Source organism: Thunnus maccoyii, chromosome 20, assembly GCF_910596095.1.
Source record: "Thunnus maccoyii chromosome 20, fThuMac1.1, whole genome shotgun sequence".
Taxonomy (NCBI): Eukaryota; Metazoa; Chordata; class Actinopteri; order Scombriformes; family Scombridae; genus Thunnus; species Thunnus maccoyii.
The window spans coordinates 10,179,681-10,200,690 of record NC_056552.1 but is presented as its reverse complement, the minus strand read 5'-3'; the positions used below and the strand labels follow the sequence as shown (position 1 = coordinate 10,200,690).

General features: G+C 38.0%; 2 protein-coding genes across 3 annotated transcripts in view; one reads left to right on the top strand and one right to left on the bottom strand.

The window, feature by feature from the left end:
- psme4b (proteasome activator subunit 4b) overlaps positions 1–5,108 on the top strand; it is a 38,661-nt gene extending 33,553 nt beyond the window's left edge. The window contains exons 45-47 of the mRNA XM_042397727.1: positions 641–779; positions 1,001–1,134; positions 4,229–5,108. Of these exons, the coding sequence (XP_042253661.1) occupies positions 641–779; positions 1,001–1,134; positions 4,229–4,363 (408 nt within the window). The 3' untranslated portion in view covers positions 4,364–5,108. The remainder of the gene's footprint in view (positions 1–640; positions 780–1,000; positions 1,135–4,228) is intronic.
- An 878-nt stretch (positions 5,109–5,986) lies between these two features.
- On the bottom strand, positions 5,987–10,113 carry chac2 (ChaC, cation transport regulator homolog 2 (E. coli)). Of its 2 annotated transcripts, none has more exons than XM_042397726.1 (3): positions 9,698–10,103; positions 9,012–9,047; positions 5,987–6,551 (listed from the first exon to the last, which is right to left on the bottom strand). In XM_042397726.1, the coding sequence occupies exons 1-3, from the start codon at positions 9,830–9,832 to the stop codon at positions 6,156–6,158; spliced, it is 567 nt and encodes a 188-aa protein (XP_042253660.1). In that variant the 5' UTR covers positions 9,833–10,103; the 3' UTR covers positions 5,987–6,155. The 2 variants fall into 2 exon arrangements, 1 of the variants encoding a protein (XP_042253660.1); XR_006092917.1 differs by having other exon boundaries at positions 6,497–6,551; positions 9,972–10,113.
- Between the last annotated feature and the right edge of the window lie 10,897 nt (positions 10,114–21,010).

Genomic DNA, 21,010 nt, shown 5'->3' with positions numbered 1-21,010 from the left:
GATTATTGAATGCAATAAAATCAACTTTACTGCTGCTGCTCAGGACACAGCAGTCCCTCTTAATATGGAGCTACATCTTTTGAACAATCCATGTCTCACTTGTCTCAGTGCTTTTAAAACCTTCTTTAACCTGTCTCTTTCTATCGATCTGGCTGTACAGGTGGCAATCAATAAGCACTGGGCTGCACCTGTTTTGTCTGAAATATAAAAGCAGTTGCTTCTCTTAATATTTTGTAAACTTTGCAAGTGTACAGCTCTGTGTAGCATTGTCTATTTCAATGCATCAACAGTCACTCAGTGCTTATTCATAATTTATGCAAAGGGTTGCAGGAAGGCAGTGGTGTTCTGCAAGTGATATTTACCTCAGCTCAACTCTGCATCTATCCTTCCTTCCCCTCCTCCTCCTCCTCCTCCTCCTCTGCTCATCTCTGTCCCGTTTACCTTGCTTTTCCCCCGATCTCCTTTCACTCAGCTCTTTTAATAAATTGTGTATGCGTTTCTCACCCTAAAACTGCCTCGTGCTTTCCACTGCATCTTTAATTTGTCGCATCTGATCTTCGCAGGTCTCTTTTCTTAAATTCTGACTCTTCCTCTCTCTCCTTGCTGTCCCTCCCTTCCCCCTCCCCCTTTCTCCCCGTAGGTGAGGGACATGGCAGGCACCACCCTCAGTGGTTTACTGCAGTGCCAGTTCTTCCCCCTGGACTCCAGTCTGCAGACACAGCTCCAGACGCTGAGTCAGACTCGCCTCCCCAAGGCCAGAGGAGAGCTGGCCTCCACGGGTACACACACACACACACACGCACGCGCACACACACACACACACACACAATTACGTGCATGTCACAATCACAAAGTGAGGCAATCACAGTAATACTTGCCCTATTACCCTTTCTTATCCCAGGGGAGTTGTGAACCTTGAAAATTTTAAGGCCCATTTTAACTGTATTTGTGTGTGTGTGTGTGTGTGTGTGTGTGTGTGTGTGCGTGTGTGCATGTGCAGACTTAGTGCGGCGCCATGCTGGAGTGCTCGGCCTCAGTGCGTGCATCCTGTCAAGCCCCTACGATGTTCCAGACTGGATGCCTCATATACTGATGGACCTGAGTGACCATCTCAACGACCCACAGCCTATCGAGGTACACACATACATGCATACACACACACACACACACACTCATATACACACACACTTTAGCACACACACATAACCACTCATATACAAACATCTAGCTCAACACAGTGTGAGCTGAAAGAATACAATTTCATTGTCCAATTGAGGAGAAAATTGTGTCTTTGGCCTTACTTCAGGCATGAAGAAGACATACAATGTAATCCGTTGTGCAGAGTCTGAATAATACATTACAGTGATGGGGAGCCAATGATGATGATAATTTAGTGCTTCTCCTGTTGCAAAGTGAAAGATGAGAAAGAAAATACAATGGAATACAGTAAAAAACTATATATATATGCATGTAGATGAATTACAAAGTCTATTATAAAGGCCACTGGAGTGAATATCTGTCGTGCAAATTCTATGTAAAAACAGATTTAGTGTAGAATAAGAAGGGATACTTATCTTAAGCCCCCGTTTCCACCGAAAGTTCCAGGTACTTTGGATCCAGAGGAACTAATCTCAGGGACTAAACTTTGAACTTTAAATCCCTGTAGTGCAGTCCTGTTTGCGTTTCCACTGCATCTGAGGAACCAGGTAGGTCATGCAAATTAGACTCATGAGGAATTTGAAAATGATGGCAGCATTTGAGATGCAGTATTAAAGGTGCAGTGAGGAGAATTTAGTTGCATCTAGCAGAACACACTTGGCAGAAATGGAATATAATATTCTTAAGTATGTTTCATTTAGTGTATAAACCATGAAAATAAGAATTGTTGTGTTCTCGTTACCTTATAGTGAGCCCTTTATATCCATAGAGGGAGCAGGTCCTCTTCCATGTAGGCCACCATGTTGCACCACCATGTTTCTACAGTAGCCCAGAATGGACAAAACAAACACTGGCTCTAGAGAGGGCCTTTCGCGTTTTCCGTTAGTTACGTGGCCACCGTAAGTTCTACTACACATTTGGAAGGGGAGAAGGAGGGGAGATGTTACTAAATCCTACACACTGGTCCTTTAACACATGAGGATTTGTCCTGTTCTTTATATTTACTGCTGCATGAGTTGGATGTAATGAATGAATGAAAAGGAGAAACGCAGAGGAGGAAAACAGAACTGAATGAGATGAAATTAAATGAAACTGAAACTAAGAGTATCTGTCTCCACAGTAAATCATCTGTCAAGTGTTTTTTCTGCTTTAGAACATAACCGCCGTGAAACAATCAGAAAATAATGTTTTATTTTTCTCATTCACTGCTTTGTTCTTGAACACCGCCGCTCTGTCTCTCTCTCTCTTTCTCTCTCGTTCGCTGGTGCTCTCAGCTCGCTCGCACTATCTATCTCATTTTTTCTCTCGCTCTTTTTTAAAATGAGCCGGGAAGCCGACAACTATGCCTTACTTTACTTTTAACAAACGAAAAAGAAATGTCCTGGCCTTGTCCTAAACTGGTCCTCAATAGATACGAGAGTACTTCCTTGTTTTATGAATGAAGTGGCACACAAGTTGAAGCAGCTGCACTGTGTGTTTGACCAATCAGCAATGGTCATCCCTGCAAACTTTGCCCCCAAAGCAGGGACTTTTTAGGGGATAAAACAGTCTCCCTGGAATTTAACTTAATTTAATTTAGACCTGGTTCCTCTGGTGGAAATGCAGGTAGAAGAACTGAGTTCCTCAAAAGGTTCTTAGTACCTGGAGAAAGTTCCTGCAGTCAAAATGTGGCTTTTGTTTCCTCAGGCAAACTAACTAATCTGTAAGCAAAGTCAGTCTTTGTTGTCTAGCCAGAGGCGCTCAATCCTTCTTCCTAATCTAAGCTAATTTTATCAGAAGGCCATGATGTAAAATGAATGTACTGTAAGTCATGAGCACACACTTAGTTATACTGATCATCAGTTTAATTCCCTGTTTTGTGTCCTTGTTGAACCATGCTAACTTTTCACTCCAAACTTGCTCCACTTTAAATGATTTCTTATTTAAATTGTTACATTGTGGCATTTAAACACCAATAAATAATTACTGCTTCATTAGTTTTTAATCAGTGTAAACAAACGAGACTGTGGCTGCAAAGATTGTCAGCTGCTATTGGATTTTACACTGCATTTACACTGTGGCAGTGGAACTATTTACTTTGCAAGTCATACTCAGCTTTTTTCTAGTTCCACTATTAAACTTTAAAGGTATATCACTTTGTAAGAATAGATAGCGGATGTTATTGAGGTTTGTTATCAGCTCCTTACTTTTTTCCCTTCCTCAAAACAAATGAAGCAATGAAGAAATATCAACATCTGCTTTATTGCAGTAGTTTACTGCGGGGTTAATTGAATTGGTTCTCGACAAAAGGACATTAACTGGATAGTGTGTTCCCTCGTTTGTAGTGTGTGACAGTAGTGTTTGTCTGTTTTATTGTTTGTGTTTATTGTTGTAACGATGTTTATGCTGCTCTCTTGGTCAGATCACTTTTGGGAAAGAGATTTTAATCTCAATGAGACTTTTACCACTTTAAATAAAGGATCTATATATAAAAGGGCTCCACTCAGTCTCTGAGGAGGCTGATATGCTGTATTCTATCTATAACAATTATTTGTATTGTAGTGTAAATTCCATTCAAAATCAAGTTTTACTCAAGTTTGAAGAAAAACATGTATGCATACATATATGCATGTTATATATATATATATATATATTGCATATATATATGCAAAAGTTTGGTTTTCTTATTGTAGCTATTGAGGTGAGTAGATTCAAAAATATTCAGGAAGTTGTGTAATTTGTACTTTTATACTGTACATATTATGATATTCAGTATAGTCTGAAATATTCTGGATTGGAAAGTCTGTTTAGTTTTGTTAAGTTTATTTAAGTTTATTTAAGTTTTCTAACAGAAGGCAAGACGGGCTTTTAAATGTGTGTTTCTTCTTATATATTGAAGGTTTTTGTCACTGGTTTGTGATTTTCGTTGACATTGAAATGGTTTTCTTTGAGAATGTGTGTGCAGCATTCTTGTATGAATTGTTGGCGTACTTGTATGCACGACACAAAAAACTGAATTCATTCATGATAATATTTTTTTCCAGTGAGTAAGTAACGACTTTTATGTTTTGTTTTTTTTTTTTGCCCCAAGATGACGGTGAAGAAGACCCTGTCAGAGTTCAGGCGTACTCACCATGATAACTGGCAGGAGCATCGGCAGTGCTTTACTGACGACCAGTTGCTGGTGCTCACAGACCTGCTGGTGTCGCCCTGTTACTACGCCTAGACAGACAGCTGCCTTTCCAGGTCCTCTATAGACTGACTGATCAACACCATAGAACAATAATTACACCATCAACACTGTTGGGAACTCTATAGTCTACCAGTCCTCTGTAAAATAATGTTTGATAATGTGGCAGCGGCCTCTGAAACCTCATGTGTCAATGTTGGCCTTCAGTAAAACCCAGCAGGAAAGCAGTCCTGGGCAAAATGGTCTCAAATATTTAACTTACTTGGTGTGTTTGTTTTGTTTCACCAAGCAGTTCAACAGCCCCAAAGGTGGCCACTTTACTTTAGAGATAACCACCCTCTAGGTGTACTTTCTGTTTTAGAATAAAAGAGTTTTATCTTTTCAGGTCACTATTTCTCAAAAACACTATTTCACTAGAAGATTTTTAAATATTTTAAAGGGTGGGACTGGCCATTTTGTTAAATGCAAGAAAATATATGATGAATATAAATATGCAATATTAATATGAAAAATGGCATACGTAGCTCTATACTACTGTAACTCTACAGTTGTAAGGTAATGCATAACATACAATATAATAAAAATGTTATAAATTATACGACTGATATACATGTATATGACACTGCTACGTATATATAAGCCTATAAAAAGTCATAAAGATGTATAACATGATGTAATAACATTATATCATATCTCTATACAACCCACTGTGTTGTATTATACAGTAGCTCAGCACTGATAGTTGTTACCTGCAAAATAAACTCACTGCATCATTTGTGAAGAGGTGTATGTTATTTTAGAGGAAGAAGTGTGAGTGCGGTGTGCTAAATATTTGCCATGGTTGACTGATCATGTACAGTACCTGCAGTGTTTCTGTGTATATCCGTTTCACATACATACTGTAGCTTTCCACAGCAGCTTATGTTCAGCACAGAGACAGAGCTCAAACATTGAAATGTTTCTCTCTACATAACATTGTATGTTATCCTGTACAGATGCTACCACTACAGACTTCTGCCTATAAACACTGTTAACTGGTTACAACTTGATATACAGTATGTGTGTGTTTTTTTTGAAAGACATGTTGATTTTTTTCTGATGCAATGCTGTTGACTTTGATAAGTTGTCTGAGCTGAGACATATGCTGGCAGGATGAAAGGAGGCATAACTGCACCAATAGGTACAAGTACTCACACAAGGAAAGTACAGTTTAGAATAAACAAGGTGTACTTGTGTGGGTGTACTGTGTGATTGCGTGTTAGCAGCGGTATTATGATGATACCTACCATGGAATTTGGTTTTAATCAGGAAGAAGGATAGAGGGTATTCACCAAAGCAGGATTATCAGTTTAGACAAGCAGCTTTGGAAAGAATTGTGATAAAAATCTTTTTTAAGAAGTGGTAGACTGTCAAACCGAACAACAGAATTACATCCCAAGTTCACCTTGCTCATGTTTTTTAGCAATGTTAGCGGCATGGCTAAAAGACATGAGCAAGGAGAAAACAGTCACATCCAAATGAGATATTTTGATATTGTTTGTGAGCCAAGGTGAAACAGAGCGTTGTGTTTTTTGGCATCCTAACAACATCATCAAATCCATGTAAAGTTTTACTGTAATGTTAAAAAAAAAAAAAAAAAAGTAATATACTGAGATAATATTGCTCTTTCTACACGTTTTGTACTTTAATGCAATTTTTGCAGTGTAACACTAACAGGGATAAAACAGACTTTGTCAACACATTTTCTGTACCCGAAATATCCTGATTTCCTCCACACGTATCTTAAACCCTGAGATTATTTGACGTGTTTTCTTTATCAAATCACTGTTCAATCTGTTTGAGTGCGTGAGTGTTTCTGCGTACGTTGTAGTCTTTCCTTCACTAAAGTTTCTAGAGAAAACAGGTGGGAGTCTGAATCCTCGGGCAGAATTGTCCTCACAGCATCAGCCAGCTGAAACAGATATTCAGTGTTCTGTCCGCTCGGACCGGTGGAGCTGACGATCTGGTTGGCTATCTCCTCCAGAGGGGCGGGGCCGAGGTAGTTTGGGTTGTCCTGAGAACCGATGTAGAGCAGCGTCTGGCTGGGCGGGGGAGTGAGTGGTGGACGGGGGTGAAAGGTCACCGCAATGACCTGGTAACCACCTTTTTCTCGGTAGTCGAGGTAGCTCTTCACTTCCTGCTCCCGGCCCGTCGGCAGCTTGTAAGCAACGCCCCAAACACACCCCTGAATGTCAGCGAAAGAGGAAAAACAGGTAGATTGACATTTGTAGGAAAGAACGCAGAGTGATGAACTCTACACAGAAAGCTGGAATTCCTTTAATCTAGAACTGCAACGGTTAGTCAATTAGTTGATTAGTTGTCAACTATTAAACTAATGACCAACTATTTCCATAATCGATTAATCATTTGGAGTCATTTTTTAAGAAAAAAATGTCCAAATTCTCTGATTCCAGCTTCTCAAATGAGAATATTTTCTGGTTTCTTTTGTATTCTCAAGTAAACTGAATATCTTTGGGTTGTGGACTGTTGGTCGGGACAAAACTCGACATTTGACAACATCATCTTGGTCTTTGGGACGCAGTGATTGACATGTTTCACCATTTTCTGATATTTTATGGATCAAACAACTAATCGAATAAAGGAGAAAATAATCAACAGATTAATCGACGATGAAATAAATCTTTATTTGCAGCCCTACTTTAATCTACTGGTAATATTGGTAATAATGTGCGCCATAAACTATTAGTATATAAATGTAAAGCTGTTTAAAAATGTCATAAATTGGGAAAAATGTTAATCAGTATTTCTCAGAGCCCAAAGTGACATCTTCCAGTTGATCATTTTGTCTGAAAAACAGTCCAAAACCCAACATTATGACGATATAAAAGAGAGAAAAGCAGCAAATCCTCACATTTGAGAGGCTGTAAATGTAAATTTTCGCTTGATCAATGACATGCATGAATAATCAACAGTCAATTTATTGTCACCCAATTTTCTGTTGACTATTCGTTTCAGCTGTAAAGTAAAATGGGTGTACTGTGTTCATAGCACTGAAGAAGAACAAGAAGTTGGTTAATCCTTTAGTTAAAAAATGAATGTGCTTTAATTTTGACAACTGATTATCTGATTAAGTAAATTTTCTGGCAAAATTCTCTGGTTCCAGCTTGAGGATTTGCTGCATTTCTCTGTTTCATATCATTGTAAAGTGAATATCTTTGGGTTTGGGACAAAACACTGAAGAAGACATCACTTTAGACTTTTGGCAACTGTGATAAGCATTTTTCACTTTTTTCTGATATTTTATAGACCAACCAATTAATTGATTAATCAGGAAAATAATCCGAAGAATAACTGAAGTTGCAACCCTGCTACTGTTTGTATTGACACTCGTTATGATCATAACCTCTGACTACAAAAGAAAGACATTTACATTCAAAGTTGTACTCATCAGTCACCTCTAAATGCATATTTTGTACATTCTTATCATGTTCGACAGCCTTACATCACAAGACACACTCCCCATCTCTTTATATCTTCCCCATCAACTGCAACAAAATTGTCTCTCATCCAAGGTCACAATACAATGCATCGTCCTTTCCTTTGTTTCAACTGTGTTGCTCAGCGTGTGCCAGTAAAGTAACCCTATGACAATCCAAATCAGAGCTGAATCTCTTCAGCACAGGCAGCGTTTATGCTTTAGTAAAGAATCATTTATCTCCAGACACTTTGAAAAAGCATATAAGTAAATATAACTTAGTGACGCTGTTGGTTTGCTGGCCTCCACGCTGCAAGTTTGCTCTTAATTACACCCAATTGTACAGCAATAAATAACAAAGTAGGTGAATAATGACCTTAACGTGATTATAATCTGTTAATAGTGTTTAAATTAAGTGTAATGTTTGCTTTTCCACTGGCAATAAAAACACCACACTGATTGCAACTGTCAAATTACGTAATATTATAATGATTTATGTCATTTTAGCAGGTGAGGAAAGATATATATTCAAGGAAAAGGGTGGATAAAGTGTGTAGACCTTATTTATAACACACCTGGATGTTTGTTAGAAATGTTCCTTTGGTTCTTTTTGCATATAGGATGGACGTATATTGGACATATACAGTATGTGACATTTTACAGAATAGAGCTTATTACCTTGCGATGCAGCTGGATTTGCAAAATCACAGGCTCACACAAGAATCTATCTTGTAAGGCTTCAAGTTATGAGCTTGTGTGTGAACCAAGATTGCATCGGACCAATAAACGTCCTATGAGGAACTACTGGCAGCTACATGCGCAGTTTAGGTGTGACGACAGAGAGAAGTTAGCTTGTGATAGACGATGATAATGAATCACTTGCCAAGTATTTTTTGAAAGTGTCTGCCCTTTTCCAAACGGTTTCCAAGGACGACTTCTCAGATGGTTCTGTGTGAGAAATCATCTGGCGCGTCAGGTTAACTTTCAGTAAAACTCCAGCCATTCTGCTGATACAATTAGTCGATTCAGATTAACAGAAAATTAATCATCAACAATTTGGATTAACAATTAACCATTTTGGTCATTTGTCAAGCAAACACATCAAACATTTGCTGGTTCTAGTTTCTCTAGTGGGAGGATTTGTTGCTTTTCTCTGCGTTATATCATTATAAACTGAATATTTTTGGGTTTCGGAAAGCTTCGTCTTACCTCGGGGTCCTCCACCAGTGTCACAACCCGGCCAGGCTGTAAAATACAAGCATAACAAGAAATTTGAAACAGGCTCAAACACATAAATACATGCGGGTTATGTAGAAGTGTCATAATTAAAATTGTAGAGGGATACTACGCAAATATAATCAAAACAGACTATGGTTTTTTAGGAAATGTTATGGGAATATTATAAGCTACATACTATAAATCACAATAATATTCTAAAACATTAAAGTTATAGCTGGAGAGTAACACCACAATGAGCTGCTGTTTGAGCTCTTTTTAACAGATGAATAATGACTTGTAGGCCTAAGTGACAACTTTCTACAACTTCCCTTTCCTCTTTCCTCTCTTTCCTTAACTTTTGTACTCAACTCTACAGGAGACAATCGAGTAGGAAAATGAATTAAACCTACTGTATCCGTCTTTTTTGGGGTGGAAATGTGATGTGTCTTCACAGCAAGTTACTCTCCCTGCTGCAATTAACTAGAATTCAGAAATGTCCCAAGAACTTTTTGTTTATTTATAATGTTATCTTGCACAATCAGAGCACTTCTTTCATCATGCTTGCCCCGTTAAGAAGCTCCACTGAATCCACTGTATGGCACCAGTGAATCACTATAATGTATTTTTGTTTAAAGGCCGCTATACTGTTGGTCCCAAAGCCAATAACGTATACTTACTTTACCCGGTACTCCCCGGTGGTCGGTACTGCCCTGCCAAAACCGACGGCTGAAGCCTTTAATGTAACCAATTCTTTTCTCCTCATAAGGAAAATCCACTTTCCATATCAGGGACCCGTAACCGAAAACCCACATGACGAGCTAACCGGTGCGCGCTAACGTTTCCGTGACGGTTTAAACAAGGACGGTTACAGTTGGACTGACTGGCACCTTTTTCTGTCTGACAACCAGGTAACAACGATAGTTATAGTATTATAATGACAGACATGTTCACCTGTGACAGTGTACTGGTGCTGAATGATGGTATCACACGGTCATAACTGCTCCCTCTGTGGTAGGACAAGGTTGTCAAGTCATCTCTCCGGCTGACGTAAGCACGCACAATGCCGTTCAACGACTTGTCAAATATTTTGTCCTAGGAAGGCGAAGTCATGTCCCGCCCTACTCTGCCTCTGATTGGCTAATACTCGTTGCCTTCCTTGGTTGGGTTTAGTCATGAGGAGTGAGATTGGTTAGATTTGAGGTAAGAATATCAGGATAGGCCAATCAGAGGCTTAGTAGGACGGGACATGACATCGAGTTCCTAGGAGAAAAAAAAAATAGCAAACCGTAAATGCCCGCCATTTAGCATATTTTAATAATATAAACTATGTAGTGGTAATTCAGTAATTAATAATGTATATGTCTAATGTATGTTCTCCATAGCATTTTATATTAATAGAAACATGCTTTTAAAAAAAAAAAAAAAAAAAAAATTGAACATCATGAACATACAGATATTCAGCATTTAAATGTGCATTCTTGGGCAATTCAAAATATCATGGTGCAAAACATAATTATATGTCAAGGAAATAAAATATAAGAAATGTGTGAAATAGATGAAAAATAAATGGAGTAATATTTAACACTTATTATATCCCTACAACATAATCAAGTAATATCCAAAAACAGTAAATAAACAATAATAATAATGAAAGACAACATGAAGTTAATCAAGGGGACACAGAAAATAATTCTTCATAATACATCAATACCAAGTACTTTCCTTGTTTGTCATAAGTCTTAAAGTATATATGTATATATTAAATTCAACCAGAAAAACATATATGACATAGAGAATCTTGCCTTATGTATGTGGAATTTACCAATTACAAGTATAAGATTCATTGTGTAACACAGGAATGCCTGGTTTTATCTATTACCACTCCGGTAATAGATTTTTTCTTTATTAAGCAAGTGGCCATGACTTTTCTATAAGCATAGTGCTGTATAAAGATTTTTACTGTTTACTGTACTATACTTGATGTTTATGTCAGTGAACTGGAATGTTTTTATCTAACAAATATTTACCTATTTAAGTTTCTATTAAAAGCACAGTTGTTTTCCACAAACTACTGTATGTACTTTATAGTAACTGACAGAAAAAAGAATAATATCACGTTAATTAAAAAATTTTAAAAAGTCATAATACATTAATGAATAATATATTTGTTTATGTGGCTTTGTCCTCTTGTGGAAAAAATAGACTGATTTTAGTGTCAGACAGAATGTTATTCTCTTTTTCTTCTCCTTGACCTATTAATTAATACATCATAAGCCCCTAAAACTTCTTATGGGATAACTTTGATATAATTTATTTTTCATTTTATGTGTACTTGTGTTTTTTTGCAATTATTTTCTATTTAGGAAAATACATGTGCTCAAAACACAAACTGGGACAGATCATTTAAGGAATATGGGCTTGCATCCTGACACCAGAGGGTGCTGAGTTTCTATTTCCCACAGTGTATCCTCATTGTGTATTTTCTCAAATAACATGCTCCTCATGTATGCTGTGTGAGCAGTGATTCAGAACCAAATAAAGTGGACAGCAACAGTCTGGCCTGTAACGTCAGCTCCATGAACAGCAGCCACGCTCATTCTACTGCCTCTGAGAGCAGCTAGTCAGCAAAGTATTTATGTAACATACCAGCCTCGAGTTTGGAGAGGCAGATCTGTAGTTGAAATCCACAGAGCCGGGCTGGAAAATGTTGCAGAGGAAACATCTGCCATAAAGGTGCACTCCTTGAAGGCACCTTAACCTCGTGTGCTGCAGTGAAGGTGCTCTCTGGCTGACAGCAGGCAGAGTGTAAATGTGTGCATGCAGTAAATGAAAAAAAAATACTACTCACTGCTCTCGAAATCTGTGGTTTCCACCTCATATGTGTTGCCTGAGCTACAATCATTACACTTCCTGTTATTTAAAGCAGGTTGTTCTGTAAATGCAGACTGTTCAAATACATGTTCCCTATTGTGAAAAAATGAACTATTTATATTAACTATAAATCTCTACAGAGTTACACAGCAGTGTACTTACTGATGTTGGCAACTAAATCCTGCTTCAAATATCTTAAACATAATGTTCACATAATTGTTAAACTAATTCCTATGTGGATCAACACCACAAACAGCTTAAAAACTGTCCCCTGAGCATATCTTTTATGCAGTATTCATCTCTGAGGAACACATTTTTGGGAAATATTGTCTTTTTCTGCTATTTCTGGCATTTATTTTATGATAATGACAAACAATTGCTGTGCAGCATATTTGTTTTCTAAGAAAAATGTTGTTTTTTATGATAACAAATGTTTTATTTGCTCTGTTGAAAAAACATGCAGTATGTGCCTTCACTTGGTGAATTTGGCAAATTCGTTATCTCTTGTTTGGAAGATGGTAAACAAAGATGTTGCAGTAAAAATGAAGATAACTCAAGTGGAATGAATACTTCTGTAGCATTAAGAGAAATAGACTTCTTTGTAACACAAGTCTGTAGCTTTCAATTTTAATACAGACCATAAGTAATTATATGACTTCACAAATCCACATTAAATCTAGTGTAATCCACCTTTCCTCATTCCTGATGTAATCAAAAGAGTCACTGTATCAACATGATAATCATACCAAATCAAATAAGTCATCATTTAAAAAAAAAATTAATCAGTGCTGTATATAGGTGGCTTTCCCCTTATGTCTTCCTCCAACAGCCAACTTGTACAGCACTCTCTTTTTTTTTACCATTCCCCATACATGTTACATTAATTTATATTCTCCCAGGGCTTCTTCCTCTCTGACGGGTACATCCTCTCAGTCTATTTTCCCTGTGCTCCTCCTCCTCTTTGTGTTCCTTCTCCAACTCCAGAGCTGTTCCCAAACCTTGCTCTCCTCCTGTGCAGAGTCTTGTTTATTCATTAGGGAGGCGACCAAGATTCAACCATCTTCTTCTTTGTTTTTCTCATTTGCACTAGCCCCCTTTCATTTAGGTAAGTCCGCATTTTACTCAACAACATTTGACAATTTTTGATGCTCCCCACTGTCTATTTAAATCTTTCTTTCTGATGTCTTTCCCCACTCTAGGTGGGTTCTCTTGTTGAGAACAAAAATCCAAGAGAATATGTCTGTATCTCTCAGTCTTTTGTATTTTAGACCGTATTCTCTTTTATGCACTTACATTGTGCATCGCTGAATGGAGCTTTCAACATCTAGAACATCTTCTTAGTTTGTTTGTTCCACTCAAGGCTACCTGGCAGCATGGACAGATTATCATGACCATGGGCCCTGGACACAAACTCGCCACAGACCCCTACCTGCACACGGAAATAGTACATCCAGGTCATCACCGGCACAGCTGCTAACAGTAACACCATCACCTTCGACCTGTTTTTTGGTGAAAAATGTTGAAATAGAAGGTATTTGTTGTAGAAAAGTGGCATCTTTAGCTTCTTTTTCTTTATTGACTTTACGCTTTTGCGACCCGCTAAGCGCACGTTTCTGATTTATTTGGCTAATTTACAAAACAGTCAAACAATGTCATAATCATCCTACATTTTCAAAATCACATTTACTCTAATATTTAAAAAAAAACAAAAATACTTTACACATAGATAATAATAGATAACAATAAATCTTAAGGCTAAGGGCCCATATTGGCTCCAGGGCCCTGGGCACGTGGCCACTTTGCCCATGTGGTAATCTGTCTATGCCTGGCAGGTTGAAGGCTATATTAGAGGTTCTGTTCAATACCAGCCAGCCTACTAAATTTATTCCTTGTTATTGCTCATAATGAGAAAATGTGCCACTGGTGATTTCTTTCAGCTGGTGCTTTTAAGGCTATATGGTCTTTGTCTACTTAACCTGCTCTTCCACTTCTGGTTCAGCTTTAAAGAGATTCGTTCACTTAGAAAACTACTTTTTATTTTTCCACCATCCACCTGCAGGTTCTGCTGACTAATCTCCAATACTTAGTTGTTTTACTGCAACGTTTTACGGAGAGCCACGTCATTCAATTCCCCACCCAAACTTTACACTGCCTATCCAGTTACCAGATACCACCTATCCAGTCATCCTGCTCTGCCACCCAGTGGACATTGTACGCGACCCAGTCCACAGCGCAGAGCGACCCAAGACCCAATTTGACATTGTGCACTACCCAGCTGGTTAGTGCTGATTGGATAGAAATTCAACCACCTCTCTTAAAATGTAAGTAGATTACTTTGAAACTTTGGAAATAAGCTAAAATCTAGTCTGTTGGTCAGTTGTACCATCATGGCTAATACGAGAACCTAAACTTGATCTATGCATACTGAATAATAACAAAAGTTATCAGGAGACATAGTCAAGGAAGTTAAGTCTCATCTGCAACAAGAATGGAGTTCATATTTACAGATTAATGATGGATCAAAGGATCCAGAGAGCGTGAGAGTGGCATTTGGAGTAACTATTCCTGAGTTAAGAATTAAAAACGGACATAGAATTTCAGATCATATTTCAGTATTCACAGCAGAGATGCTGGGAATATTCTGGGCACTTTGTTGGGTAGAGGACAAAAAACCAGAAAACTCAGTCATAGCAGCTTTAACTACAATGAGAGAAAGCAAATCCAAGTTCAGACCTGATATCTTGACAGAGATTTATCAAACGGTATACAGAATTCACAAGGCAGGGTGTGAGGTGGGATTTTGTTTGGATACCAGTACACATGGGTGTGGAGGGAAATGAGGAAGCAGATTACTTTGCAAAGAATGCTGCTCATGAGGATAGAGTAGAAATTGCCCAACAATATGGACTCTCAGAATACACTTCAGTCATAAACAAGTCAGTGAAAGAATTATGGCAGAATATATGGGAAAAAGAAAAGAAGGAGAGGTCTTACTTTACAATATAGAAAACAGTGGAAAAAGCAGGACGTAATTTTGCCCGCAAAAGGAAAGATTCAGTTGTCATAACCAGGTTTAGGCTTGGGCATCGTGGGCTTAGGAGTGGGTTGGCTCTGATTGGGAAACATCCGGATGGCAAATGTGAGTGTGGAGAGACAGTAAGACACATCCTCATCCAGTGCAAGAATTACTCACTTCAAAGGAAGAAGCTGTTCAAAGACCTGGGAGCAGCTGGAGAAACTGTTTTTACCTTACTCAACCTGGATAACTAGACTAAAATGAAGAAGCTGATGGAATATTTGTCAAGTATTGGACTTTATATCAAAATATAAATAACTGTCAAAAGGAACATCAATAACAAACAGTAGTTCAAGTTCAATTTTATTATTTGTCCAAAATGGGAAAGCATAAAAACACACAGTTAAATGTAAAAATATACAATATGCCACAGAAACATACAGTTTACATAGACAAGTAAATATCCACCATAACCCCCCAAGACATCGGCAAATCATCGCTACAAATATAATGTACAGCCCTTATGCCTTTATGAGGGAGTGTTGTTAATGAAGGTGATTTCTGCTCATCCGAAGCATAATTTGAGATCCACCAAGTAACTGTCTTCAATTATTTATTATATCAGGCCTGGTTCACTTATTGTCACAGCATACAGAATACAGCAAGGAACGATAGACAGAGGAAAACAGGTTGTAATCCCTTATATGGTCCACCCACAACATCTGGAACACTCAAAGTTCTTGCCATACATCCATTTGGCATAGAGTCAAAGGCACATATGTTTTCCATAAGGTCCTTCCCACAATTCTATACATTATAGCTTTAAAGTCAACAGAAACTAACATTCCTGAGGAGTGTTGTTTTCTCTTCTAAGACGTTCAGAAACCATGTGACCCTAGGCCTCTTTCTTAACCTTCAATATATATGGTTAGGTTAGATGATAGTTAAAGGTACGCCGAATAAACATTAACTTTGCATTATCATAAACACATTATATTAGCCCCTCAATATTAATGATTGTCACAGTCTCTGTATCATTATCATCATCATCGTCATCAACATCATCACCATCACTGAGGTAGTGGACTAATCATGCATGCACAAGCATGAAGCAGTATGCCATAGGAAGTAGGTAGCTATAGCATTACAGAGAACAGACGAGAAAGAAGGTGGTGTCTGGTTACTGGAAAGGTGGCGTGCAGTTTGGGTGGGGTTTTGAATGAAATGGCATCTTCGTAGATCTCCTACATATTGACTCACTCTAGCATCAGTGGTCGGACACAAAAAAGCTCTTGATCCTCTGACCTCCATCTCAGCAGCCATAGTGAGGAATTTTCCAGCTGAGCCATAAAAGACCGCTATATGTAGAGAGCTGAGTTGAGTGGGCCATTTTGGGCAACGAGGTCTCAGACTGTTTGATCCTGAACTGCTCAGATGACTCCTGAGATTTCTCTTACAGGCTCAAATACAGGCTCGGTGAATGCAGCCACATCTATCAGTGCTGTTTTACTTGCATGAGAATGTGAATCTATTCTGGGTTTAACAACTAATAATGGTGATGTGAAGGACTGTAAGATAAGGGAGTCATTATTAGCAAGTCAGTGTTATCTATTTTGACTCCATTTCTACCCCGAGACTGCAAAAATCTAGTTAATTTGTAAAAAATGTTGGACCAGCACAGGCATTGACTAATTAGAATAACACAATGAGTACCACATTCACACTGGCATGACTGATATTGTTCCTCTGTCTTCAAACATTGTGGATGTAATAATAGAAATGATGATAAAATAGAAAGTTTCGCAGATGATAAATGTTATCAGCAACCAAAGCAAAACATTCAAACATCCCCATAATGATACGCTTCTGTTAATACATTCAGAATTTGATTTTAACTCTGAACCTTGAGAAGGGTCTTTTGACTGAGATGCTGACAATAAAATGAAAGAAGCAGATGCGATATGGAGTCCTTTATGTTTAGTTTTCTGCACCACTAAGAAGAGAGTAATATCTCCAGTAATATCAGCTTAATCAGTAATATTCATTTTCTTAAAAATTAGGCTTTTATACACCTAAATTAGATTACTGCTGATCTTAATCTGTTTTACAAAAATGAACCACAGGCCACTTTTCCTCATTGGGTCTAAACTGTGATCACTGAGACCTTTGGAAATTTTTGTTAAGTGTCCAATCATCCAACTTTTGTTTTCATTCTTCCTGTTTTCATTCTTCCACCACTTCTATGTGGTGAGTAACTACAAAGATGGATATTCCTCACTTGGAACTGACATTGCTGAAGGGATAAATAAGGCTTAAGTCCAGTCACGGCAATGGAAACTAATACTTAAAGCTTCCCTAAGCTTAACCAAAGTCTATAACTTTATCAGCATGTTTGAGTGAGAACCATGAAGTGTTATAGGAGACTGATCAGAAAGGACTCCTTTTGGTTGTTGTGCATGGTCCTTGTCTGGCAGCAGGATTGTCCTGTTTAAAATGATCTATGTGGGGAACAGATGGCACAATGTAGCAGAATCCACAACACAATTTGCAGTGACCCATGGGCTTAAAAATGTAAGGCTACTTCATGAAAAGATAAATAAATTAACTGCAGACAAGTGGCAGAAGTTACGATACAGATCTGGGTTGGCACAACTGTGCAATTAACTTTTTTTTTGTCTTTTGTCTTTTTGTCCCATTAAAAGTATGAGTTACTCTGAAGTTATGTTTAAAATGTAGTACAAAGTCAAGAAGCACAACGAGCTAGCAGAGCTTTGTAAACAGAACCGTGTTCCTGTGCATGCTCAGTGGCATCTGCCATACAAGAAACTACTCTCCGGAGACTGAAAATGTGATCGCTATTATTAGTCTTTGGAGCCATTTCTAAACAAACTACTGTGCCCAGTGCACTTACCCAGTGCAACAGTGTGGCTCATTCACATGTTTCTCATCAGTTTTTGGACAACAGCTGATGAACACTGCACAGAGGAATACAATATATCTGGCTTTGGATGCACACACAACACTAGAGATGAATTCATTGTTGGTTTGTCTCTGCACATGAGATTTGTTGACAATAAGAAAAATATAGAAAATCACCTGCTATGTCCTTTAACGGATCACCAAAGTTATTACAATTCATCCTAAAGGGGAACATGAACATCTGTACCAAATTTCATGGCATGTCATTCAATAGTTGTAGAGACATTTCACCAAAAACAAAAGTGTCAACCTCATGGTGGCGCAAGAGGAAAAGTCAGGGGATTCCCAAAGTCATCAGAATTCATCTCCTGGGGACCATGAATGTCTTTACAAATTTTTTATGGGATATTTTAGTCTGAACCAAAGAAGTGGCGGACTGAAATTGCCCTCCCTAGAGCCATGCTGCCAGAGTGGCTAAAAATTGAGCATGGAGCCGGCTGCATCACTGTTAACTATTCAGGCAGAACTTTGGGAAGAAAAATAAAGTCTTACCACTGTGCTGTCACAGCTTTTGGCTTGGAAAGAGGGCAGGCTTGGGTCTTGAGGTTTAAGAGCAGAGATGAGTGAATGCCAAAGCTGGAGCAGAGTTGGCATGGAGTTAAAATGGACTCAGGGCCAAAGTGGAGTCATAGCCATATCAGAGCAGAGTCAGTGTTGGTGCCAATCTGGCCGAAGAGTCACCGAGGAGATGGAGCTGAGATTGAGCCAGTGCCAGAGACATTTTTGAGCATAGCTTGAGCTGATGCCCATTCTGGAGATGAGTAGGAGTTGATGTTAGAGAGGGAGTCTCGCTTTTACTGAGGAAGCAGGAGCTGATGACGAAGAAGACGATGAGTGGAGTCTGAGTTGCGTCAGAGTGGAACCAACCAGATAATTGCTGGAGAAGAGCCAGCATAAAGCTGCTGGAGTCTGTACTGAAGTCAGAGAGGGAACTGGAGTGGGGGAGGAGAACTAAGATGAAGAGTTGTAAGACACTGGGGATTCACGAAGACTTTCTTTCATTTTCCATTTTATTCCTTTTCTGATCTTAACAATGTGTTGAATTTAAAAGCGGAGAACAGTGTGAAGCTGACGAAGAAAAATTGTGCTGTCAATGAATATGTTGAGCTTGGCAGGTGAGGAGGAGTGACTTGATATGATGAAAAGGAATCTGTCACTCTGGCTGGAGACAGAACATTTTGCTCTGGACAGTTGACAGACTAGCTGGTGGTAGCCGCAGAAAAGAACAATTTCTTTTTTTTTTTTTTTGCTATAAATATTGTTGTCTGCAGTTCTTATGCTGACCTTTTAACAGAGGGACCACTTTAGAGCTCGAAATCAAATCAGTCATTAATCTAATTTACTCACAGATCATAATGTCATCAAGATAATTTATACCGTCTCTTCTGAATCAAGTAATTCATTAGAGCAAATTTTGCAGATGGCCCATAGAGGCATCTTGAATGGCGATTTTGTCCTTTTGTCTCCCTACATCAAATTATAAACTCCTGTTTCTCCCCCAATATTAGATTAAAATATTTTTTCTGTCTTCTCTCTAATTCATTCAAAGAGCATTCATTGTTATGCTCTCTCTTTGTTGATGTGTCCACTTTATCCACTAAAGAAGTTACCAGAATTTCTGCAATATATTCCTTGAAAGTTCTTTCCCACCTCCAGAAGAAGGTCCATGTTTTCCTTGTGTGTCTATTCTTTCATTCACAGTAAGTAAGTTAATATGATTAAGCTAAATCATCTGTTATATTCTTTTTTTGCCCTATAGATCCACATCTCATGCTAACTTCTTTTCTTCCCTTCCTCTCATTTTCATCCTGAGATCCTACTTTTAGTCTGCTTTACTGATAAGGTGACCTGTTCTTCCTTCTATACCTCAGTCTTGTGAAGAGCCTCAGTGAAAAAAAATTGCATTTTTGTGTTTAATCTGCAGGATTGATTCGCAGTATACAGTACTCAAGGGCTCCATATGTTCAGGATATACAGTATAAAAGTATTGCACCCGAATGATAGTCAGTTGCATGACCTTCATATGCAGTTGCTTTGATTTTACAGATGTGAGCCTTTACTTCAATCATTTGCTGTTCCCAGCTGTGGGATAGAAAAAGCATGTGTGCCCCAAATCCTTATGATAAAGTGGTCTGGGAAAGATGAGCAAGTCAGTATTATTTCTAGAACTGCAACAATTAGTCAATTTATCGATTAGTTGCCAACTATTGAATTAATCTCCAACTATTTTGGTAATCAATTAGTCATTTTTTAAGAAAAAAATTCTGTGATTCTAGCTTTTCAAGTGTGAATATTTGGTGTACTGTTGGTTTGGACAAAAGAAGATATTCAAGGTTATGCCCTTGGGCTTTGAGAAACAGTGATTGAGATTTTTCACCATTTTCTGGACATTTTATGGTTTAAACGAATTGATTAATAAAGAAAATAATAGACAGATTAATCGACATTGAAAACAATTGTTAGTTGCAGCTTTAATAATGTCATCAGTACATTTCATTTTATACTTTGTCTCAACTGCATAGAGTAGAGAGCATGGAAAAAGCTGAAATAATAGATCAGATAATAGTGCATCTAGTCTTTGTACTACTGACTACAATATATAGCACAAAGCACACAATGAACACAATAACATGACATTGATAAAGCACTGGAAGTAATGAAAGGAAATCATAGCTCATAGAGTTCATGGTAAGTTCCTTATTCATGGCCATACATTTAATACAAATCCTCACCCGGGAGTATAGTAGACTAATTGTCTTGTTGTATTTTTCATGTAATTCGATTCTTTGGGATTGTGTGTTTTCTTTTTAAATGAAGACTATCTTCAAATGATTTATGTTCTTTTTAAATTAGTAATCAGCTACTATAATGATGAAAAATTGATACATTTCCCCTTTCACTGATCTAGCTGACTGTCATTCCAGTGGTTTGAAATGTTGATGTTGTGTTTTCAACTCAGCTGATTGTAACATCATTTTGCATCACCTACTTTTGAATGCCCTGAGAATATTAACACTGTAGACTGCTTTCTAAGAAAAACAATCACATTTTTGATATTTTTGGGAAATACGTTTATCCACTTTCATGCTGAGAGTTAGACGAGAGGATAATGTGTTAATTAGTG

Bases quoted from the DNA above. Each gene is read 5' to 3' on its own strand.
- chac2 (XM_042397726.1), bottom strand. From the start codon at position 9,832: ATGTGGGTTTTCGGTTACGGGTCCCTGATATGGAAAGTGGATTTTCCT. The intron at 9,048-9,697 runs GTAAGTATACGT...TGTATTTTACAG, and splicing joins ACCGGGGAGTACCGGGTAAA to CCTGGCCGGGTTGTGACACT. The intron at 6,552-9,011 runs GTAAGACGAAGC...GCTGACATTCAG, and splicing joins CACTGGTGGAGGACCCCGAG to GGGTGTGTTTGGGGCGTTGC.